The sequence below is a fragment of the Phyllobates terribilis genome, unplaced genomic scaffold (genome assembly GCF_046119375.1).
Source record: "Phyllobates terribilis strain yellow unplaced genomic scaffold, ASM4611937v1 Scaffold_13__5_contigs__length_258822181, whole genome shotgun sequence".
Lineage (NCBI taxonomy): Eukaryota > Metazoa > Chordata > Amphibia > Anura > Dendrobatidae > Phyllobates > Phyllobates terribilis.
This window is the reverse complement of record NW_027362773.1, coordinates 189,475,920-189,484,092: the sequence shown is the minus strand read 5'-3', so window position 1 is coordinate 189,484,092 and position 8,173 is coordinate 189,475,920. Positions and strand designations below refer to the sequence as shown.

Genomic DNA, 8,173 nt, shown 5'->3' with positions numbered 1-8,173 from the left:
GAAACACACTGACTCACCAGTGACGTCTCTAGGTGAATTCCTTCATCTTCGCTTTTCTTCATCCAGTGCAGACCGACATCACTTCTTCCAGCCAGGACTCATCTCTGCAGAAAATAACAGTTATCTACAGCAGTTTCCAGAGCACATTCCCCAACTTCTACACTACACCAGATGAAGAAAAAAAAAGCAACATGGTGTCACCCGGCACAGTGACAGGACCCCCCTCACACTGAGAACAGTATCCTCAAAAATAAAATACATCACAGCAGTAATAGTATCCATAATTAGCCCCTACAGTAATAACGTCCCACATCCTGGCCCCATGTCTCCATCCTGCCCCCAAGGTCTTCATTCTGCCCCCATTGTCTCATTTTGCCCCTGTCTCCATCCTGCCCCCCATAGTGCGGCTTTACAAAAAAATGTTTCTCCTTACCTTGCACCGTTTCAGCAGTGCCCGGCTCTCCCATCACCTGAAGCAGGGTTGCTGGAGCACGACAGTGACTTCATACGCAAGCGATGTGCGCGCTGACGTCAGCCGCTGGCCTGTAACTGGCCAGAGGCTGTTAACTATTGCTGTGCGGGAAGCTTCCCGCACGTCAATAGATTTCAAGTGAACGTGCATCTGAGGACACACGTTCAGTGACTGAACTGGGCCCTTTCTGCTCAGCGGGCACTAATGCCCTGATGGCGGCACTGGATCAACCCCTTGGGTCCCCGGCTCCTTAGAATCCCAATCAGGGTGTATGAGGATATGTGAGAGTTCCCAATGTCTGAGAGCTGGGTATTTAGGGCTCATCTTAGTTGCAGATACCTAAAGAAAGGGAGTCTGGGGGCTTGATAGAGCTGTTGACATTGAAGGAAACAAGAACACCTGGATATCTACCTGTGCCAGTGTCTTGACCAAAACTGAGCATCTTGGGAATGTAGCAATTTGGGGGAAGAGCACTGCTATGCCATAAGGGGACTCAGCTACGGTGCTCTTGAATGGAAAAATCTTTTTGGTGGCTCTCCACACTTGAACCGCAGGAAGGAGCGTGACTATTGCTCTGGTGCCTCCAAGACCCCAATAGACTCTGAAGACTCAAACAGTTTGCGAGGTGGTACTCAGAATTAGGAAAATGATTATCTGCCATCCAGTGTTGTAGACACCGAAGTTGGCCAGCTAAGTAGTATAAGTTCAGGAGTGCCGCACCGGCCTCCTCCCCGGGCCTCTGGAGGGTGGTCAGTTTCAGTTTGTCGGTTTAAGTCCCATATGAATGGTGATGAATGGGAGTTGATCAGGGCAAACACCTTCTATGGGACTATGGAAGCCAATGTTCCAGAACATATAGGAATTTAGGGAGGACCGTCATTTTAGGGGTGAGCAGGGGGCACCCGTGTCTGGTCCCTCTCCCTAAGGATTTTTTTTTTTACTTTTTGTCAGTGTTTTAATTTTTCCATAATATAATCTTTATTATAAAATACAGATTAGAAATCTTGCCATTCTCACAGCGGCCACTGAGGCTTGTTTAGACTAACTTCCTGTTTTAGGAAACAGCACATGCACCTAAGCAGCGATGAACTCTGTCCCTATCTTTTTGTATTGCAGCATCTAATGAGCGTGTGCAAAAGTCATTATGAAGGGAGGGGAAGCTGTGATATGTAAACTTACCCGCCATTGTAATCCTGTCTCTGGTGATAAGAACCCAGCTGAAAACATTTCCTAAAATAAACAGGAATATTCTACAAAAAGCCATATTGGGAAATTGAAAATTGCAAGATTACTAATTTTATTTTTATAATAAAGATTGTGCTATGAAAAATAAAAACACCCAAATTATTTGAAAAAAAAAAAAAAAGGAATAGGTCATTTACAGACCACATACAACACAAAAGAAACTAAAGTGCCTGTGGCGTACTGAGACACTTTTTCAGTTTATTTTCTTTGAAACAAATTAATGAAAGATGTAAAAAATCCCTAAAAAAATAAGGAAGTGTGTTTTTTTTTTTAATTTTGGCAGTTCAATAAATACAAAGTGTTCTTGATAAGGTTTCGGAATAAAAGTTCCATGGTTGTCTGGCAAGTGAGGGGCATTTCTTAATTTTCCGCCTTTCTGGACTCCAGCAGCTTCTCTTTCAACCTTTCGGACCTGGTGCGGCTCTCGGCTCTCTTGTCCTCATACTGAAAGGCAAAAAAGAAAAATTTCTCTATCTAAAAAGGATTGTTAAAGGGAAGCAGTCATCAGAAAATTACCTAAAAATCAGTTTTGTGTTAAATGTATTTAAAACTTTTTTTTTAGATCAAGATCTTTTATTAAAAAATATAGAAATAAATCAGTATTCTTGTAATTTTCACACTGGCCACTGGGGCTTCTTTAGACTCTTAACGTATTGTTTCAGGAAACAACAAATGTACATTAACAGCTATGAACAAACTCAAACCCCATACTTCCTGTCCTTTCGGGAACAGCTTCAGCACACTCATTATTAGAGGCAGGATTACAATAACAGGTAACTAGCTTATACACAGCTGATAACACAGGATCCACCAATCACAATGACCTTTTCACTCACTTATAAGATGCTTTTATACAAAAGATGGGGTTGGGGAGTCTGACCATTGTGGCTATATACATGTGTTGTTTCCTGAAACAGGAAGTTAGAGTTTAAAAAAAGCCCCAGTGGCCGGTGAGAGAATTGCAAGATTTCTACTTTTTAATACATATTTTGATAGGAAAAAAACAAACCCAAAAACCAAAGTTAAACAATAGGTCATTTTCTGGTGACAGCTTTTCTTCAAGGCGGTAATCCCACCCATCGCGCAACAGGAGTCTACAAATATCTAATGAATAAGACATGAACACAGTATGAGGCCACTCGCATTCACGTGAGCTAGCAGATATCTGTAGACATTACGTTGCCGGCCCCACTCAGCTTTTGATACAGAAGCGAGTGGATCTGGATTACCCTTTTAAGCAATGACAACCCTGTTAAACTTTCATTACTATAAATGACGTTTCGCTGCTTTTTCAGGGGAGTGAATGTTTCGCCCTACTAATCCTTACAGTTTCATTTATAAGGTATGAAGAAACTTTAAAAAAAAAAAAAAAAAAAAAAAACTTTTTTATTCTTTCAGGCTTCAGTCTCACCTCCTTCCTTAGGCACTGTCTCATCACTCGGTCAAAATCATTGCACTGTCCGAAATATTTCATAAACTTGTTCTGAAACGATAAGAGAAATCCATGTGTCAATGTAGCAGAGCCAAACGTGTGACACCACCTCTGTTATCGGTAGCTTTCCCCAGAACTTCAGGTAAAAACCTACTACATTGTCAGAATTGGCGAAACAAAGATAACAATTCTGCTCTGCTACATCCGTCATTTCAATCATACCCCCCCAATATTTTTCTGTCAATGAAAACTGGGTGAAACCTATTTAGGATACGGCCTAAAAGGGTAATTTCTATTTCATCCTTTTTTTGGGGGGCCAAAACTGAATTAATTCCATCCAACAATGAAATAATAAATTCCTTCCACCGCCCGTTAGCTCACACTTACGTCTACGTGGCATTGCTTCAGCAAATTAATGAGCACGTTGCATTCTTCAGTGTGGAGGTGCGGAGACAGGTCTGGATGCATCGTACGTTAAGGAGCAACTGTGGTTAGAGAACAGAACAATATGGAAGCCAATTAAGCAGATGACAGAGGCGACCACAGACGAGATGACAATTCTGATCATTGTCAGTAGATGCTATCAGTTTAGGCCGTGTTCACATGTCCGTTTTTATGATCCATTTTTGGAGTATTAAAATTGAAAACAAATTCAGCTTCAAGAACCATTTTTTCCCCCTAAAATGTCTTTAATTGCATTTATTCCAGCTGTCATTTTTCGTGCAATGGTTCGGAGACGTCACAAAAAAGGATGCAAAAAAATAAAAGTTTTCAATGTTTTTCTTTTTTTACCATCAATGTATCAGTTTAAAAACTGTTCTATTCCCATCCATTTTCCCCCCTCCTTATTGGATCCCAAACAGACTTGAGACCATAGAGCTTCGCAAAAATTTTGCTCCAAAAAAAGAAAAAATATTACAACTACCAGTTTGTCCAAAGATTGGCATGCTGGGAATTGTAGTTTTGCAGCAGGTTGGAGACCATGAGTTTTGAGTTCTGGACTGGGTACATTCAGGTGTGAGCAGTAATAGTAGTTGGGTAAAAAAAAAATATTTGCAGGACCCTTCTGCAACGGCCATGTCAGCAGAGTGGGATTGCCGGACCAGAACCCTGCGATCCTCCTATCTGCCATCAGCCCAAGCTTCAAGCCGACACCCCAATCCTATTAGACTATATTCAAACATCTTGGTTTTTTTCAGCATTTTTTTATGCAAATTTTCAACTGCGTTTTACAGTACCAGCGAAGTCTATGAGATTCCAGAAATCTCATGCACACATCTTGTTTTTTTTTTTTTTAGCAGTATTTTGTGCTTTGCGTGTTTTTTTTTCGCAAAATAGAGCATGTCACTTCTTTCAGCGTTTTTCACCCATTGGAAGTAATGGGTGGTGAAAAAAAACGCCTAGTGTGAACATAGCTATCAGGTTTTGCTACGTTTTTAGTGAAAGTAAGCAAGTACAGCAGTATGTGAAACATTTATTTTTGTGATTTTACCATCTTGTCTTGGTCACTGAGATGGTAGTTTATATTAGGAGAGTTTAATTAAATTAGTGATGTGTAAACATTGGCTCAGCTAGGTGTGAGATTGAACAATCTCTGAACAACTCAATGGCAGAACATAGTGTGAAAGTAAATAGTGTCCTACAAACTCAATGCACTGCCAGTGTCTTAGGTAAACCATTGCTGAACAATTCACCTCCCCCACTGTTATGCCAAAACCAGAATTAGTTTTTTTTTTTTTACTTTGAACTTTATGTACATGCATAAACGACAAAAAAACAATGAAAAAGACACACCAAAAAAAACAAGCAAAAAAGCAAGAGAAATCTTGAACGACCTCCTGGCAAGAGATCAGGTTTTGCTACAGAAAAAAAAACGCTGAAAAAAACATGATGTGGGAACATAGCCTAAGGCTGTGTGCCCACGTAGCATTTTTCAAGCGTATATGCTGCGGAATTTCCGCAGCGTAAACGCTTGAAAAACGCATGGTAATCCGCACCCCATGGTCCCCAATGGGATTCCGCAACTTCTATGCACATGCTGCGGATTTTTCCGCAGCGTTTATGCCGCGTTCAAAAATCCGCTGCATGTCATTTAATTTTGCGTTTCCGCAAGCGGAATTGCCTTAGTCCAATGCATAAAAAACGCAAGGCAATTCCGCATGTGGAAAACGCGTGATAAACGCGCGAAAAATGCGCGATAAACGCGTGCGGAATTCCGCATGCGTTTTTCCGGGAGAGGACTTGCATTTATGCAGCAGAAATTTTCTGCTTCATAAATGCAACGTGGGCACATAGCCTTAATCAGAAGAAGTCGGCAGGGTGCAGGAGACCTGACTGCTGTACCAGAGTCCTGCAAATCTTTTTGCTCAACTCTACTGTGTGGGTTACAGCCCCTGGAGATAAAAAATAGCTTATTATTCACTGACTACTAGCAGTCATGTGAAGAACGTAGCTGCGGTTTTACCCTTAAACTTCTGAAGGTTTACTACGAACCTCATGTTCAGTTCTGTACATTTTTGCTTAGCTGCATTAGATCAACGCATGATTTTTGGATGAGCAGTCCATGTGTTTCTCTACAGATATGGTATAGAGCACAGCAGACTATAAACAAGCAGCAGCCGTGGCCTGACAAGTGAACAGGAAACCAGCAGAAGTTTGAGTGCAGCTCTGGAGATGAATGCTACATTTAGGATTCACAATGAGAAGAGTCTAAAGTTCAGTTTTTGGAAAGCAAAGTTATAGGACGATATCAGATGTTTAGTGTTCATGTCATAAACCATTAAAACCTATTGGACATTTACATTTAAAGGATACCGGCTCCACCCCAAGACATCCCATCACTGGATGTCATGTTGTGCCGACTAGAAGGACAAAAAATACTGAATTAATGTCTTATCTGCTGCATTGAATGATGCAAAATATTCACTACTGTACACGAACCTTCATGGGAAAGTAACCTGATTGGGCAAAGCGCGATATCGTTTAATAAATAAATGTTTTACATAAATCAATAGTATGAATGAAAATAAGAAACTTTGTAATATATCTTATCAGAGAAATCTGCTTTGTTCTCCTCCAGGACTAATCTTTCACTATCAATTCATGGGTAAAATCTGTATTCAGTGAAGACAGATTCTCCCATTACTGAGATAGGAGATGACAGTTGGTGCTTATAAGATTCTATGGAGAGGGAGGAGCTAGAGGCAGAGACAGACATTCTACTGCAAGTTCTCCTGTAATGACAGTTTACACTTTAACAGCAGTATTATAATGGATTAATCAAAGAGCGTGTGCACGAGACTTCAGAAACCTCATTCACTTTGCTGGTACTTTAAAACGTTGCATTTTTTTTCCTCTTCACAAAAACGCAGGGTGTGAACAAGCCCTTACAGAAAGTCAGGAGGAGTCAAGAGGGAGGGAGTGGATTGGTGAGCGTGCCATTACTGAACTGGTTGTCAGACTGGAGATCACATGACTCAACTTCCTATAGTGAAGTGGGGGTGAAGTAAATAAGCAGCGAGAAGAAGGCTGGGGAGGAAGTGCAAAGAAAAATAATGCCGGCGTGCTTCTTTAAAGGGGCGGTCCGAAATCCAAATTCATTTTCCCTCTAAATCCCTATCTATTTAGAGACATAATCTGAACTATTTTCTAATATACTTGAATTAAAAATTGCCTATCCTTCCCTGATGACGCTTCACTGGAGAATCTCAGCGAATGCTGGGATACTCAAAAGAAGAGTTATCAGGGGCTGTGGTCACTGCCTCAGCCCCTGCCCCCTCCCTAGAATTAAATGTTATCATTAACGGTTGTTTCAGGGGCTGGACTAGTTCTTGCTCTGTTACTGTGCACAGTGACAGTGCGCTCTTTTGGCGGCTCAGATCAGTAGTAAAGAGCCGCCACCAGAGCACACTGTCACTGTGCACAATGACAGTGCACTCTTTTGGAGGCTCTGATCAGTAGTAACGAGCCGGTACCAGTGCGCACAGTCAGTGTGTGTTGTAAGATAAATACCTGGCGTACAGAGACCAGTGCCGCCCCTTGCAGTAACTTCATGTGTGGGTGTGGTGTTGGTGTCAGCACGCCAGGTATTGGTCTTTCAATTGGCTGATCTGAGCCGCCAACAGAGTGCACAGTCATTCTGCAGAGTGACAGAGCAGGGACTAGACCAGCCCCTGAACAGAGCGTCACTGGCGGTCACCCCCTGATGACGCTTCGTCAAATATCCCAGCATGCACAGGAATTCTCAAGCAAAGCATCATCAAAAAGGAAGAGGAAAAAAAGTAGAAAAGCAGTTAAATAATCTTAGGGAAGGATAATTTTTAATTCAAGTATAACAGAAAATAGTTTAGAATGTGGCATTAAATAGAGGGATTTAGAAGGAAAAATCAGTTGTATTTCAGACCACCCCTTTAAGTGTCCTGCAGACGTGAATGTACATGCAGTCACTGCTCTCCAGGGCACTCATAAAAGGGTACAGCTTACAACCAATCAGATCGCTTCTTTCATTTTCAAACGTACTGTGAATACTTAAAAGCTGGAATCTGATTGGCAGTTTCAGGCAGATGGTGCTATTTTGTTTTCTTTTTGCAGGGGGGCGGGTCTCACTAAATTTGGTGAACTGTAAGGGGTGCATAAGCTGAGGGAGACAATCATAGACTAAAGTGAGGTCAGCACTGGGCCAGTGACGTCATGGGAGACGTCATTACACAGGTTCGGACCTTGAGGAGGTGAAAGCATGACGTTCCGTGTAATAACATTACACAGCGCAGAAATAATGCAGTTGTGGACTTACAAGTGAAAGCATTCCACCTTAACGCCAATGAGGCATGCTTCTACTTCTAGTTCTACAACAGCTAGCGACCTTCATATAGGACACAATCTCCATCCACGCAACAACCTACCTGTCTGACGGCCGCCGCACACTGGCTCCGCCTCTTTATACCCGACCCGCGCTTACTTAAATAAGCGTTATTCTAACTGGCTAGGAAGCCTGTCAATCAAAATATGCCAGCCAATGAAACGAA

At 41.8% G+C, this 8,173-nt stretch overlaps 1 protein-coding gene across 3 annotated transcripts; it reads right to left on the bottom strand.

The window, feature by feature from the left end:
• Window positions 1–1,895: 1,895 nt before the first annotated feature.
• CMC2 (C-X9-C motif containing 2) lies at window positions 1,896–8,168 on the bottom strand. 3 transcript variants are annotated; one of them, XM_073659577.1, is made up of 5 exons: window positions 8,051–8,150; window positions 5,964–6,010; window positions 3,537–3,607; window positions 3,129–3,200; window positions 1,896–2,161 (listed from the first exon to the last, which is right to left on the bottom strand). In XM_073659577.1, the coding sequence occupies exons 2-5, from the start codon at window positions 5,998–6,000 to the stop codon at window positions 2,078–2,080; spliced, it is 264 nt and encodes an 87-aa protein (XP_073515678.1). In that variant the 5' UTR covers window positions 6,001–6,010; window positions 8,051–8,150; the 3' UTR covers window positions 1,896–2,077. The 3 variants fall into 3 exon arrangements, with proteins under 3 accessions (XP_073515678.1, XP_073515679.1, XP_073515680.1); XM_073659578.1 differs by lacking the exon at window positions 5,964–6,010 and having other exon boundaries at window positions 3,537–3,634; window positions 8,051–8,168; XM_073659579.1 differs by lacking the exon at window positions 5,964–6,010 and having other exon boundaries at window positions 3,537–3,634; window positions 7,942–8,066.
• Between the last annotated feature and the right edge of the window lie 5 nt (window positions 8,169–8,173).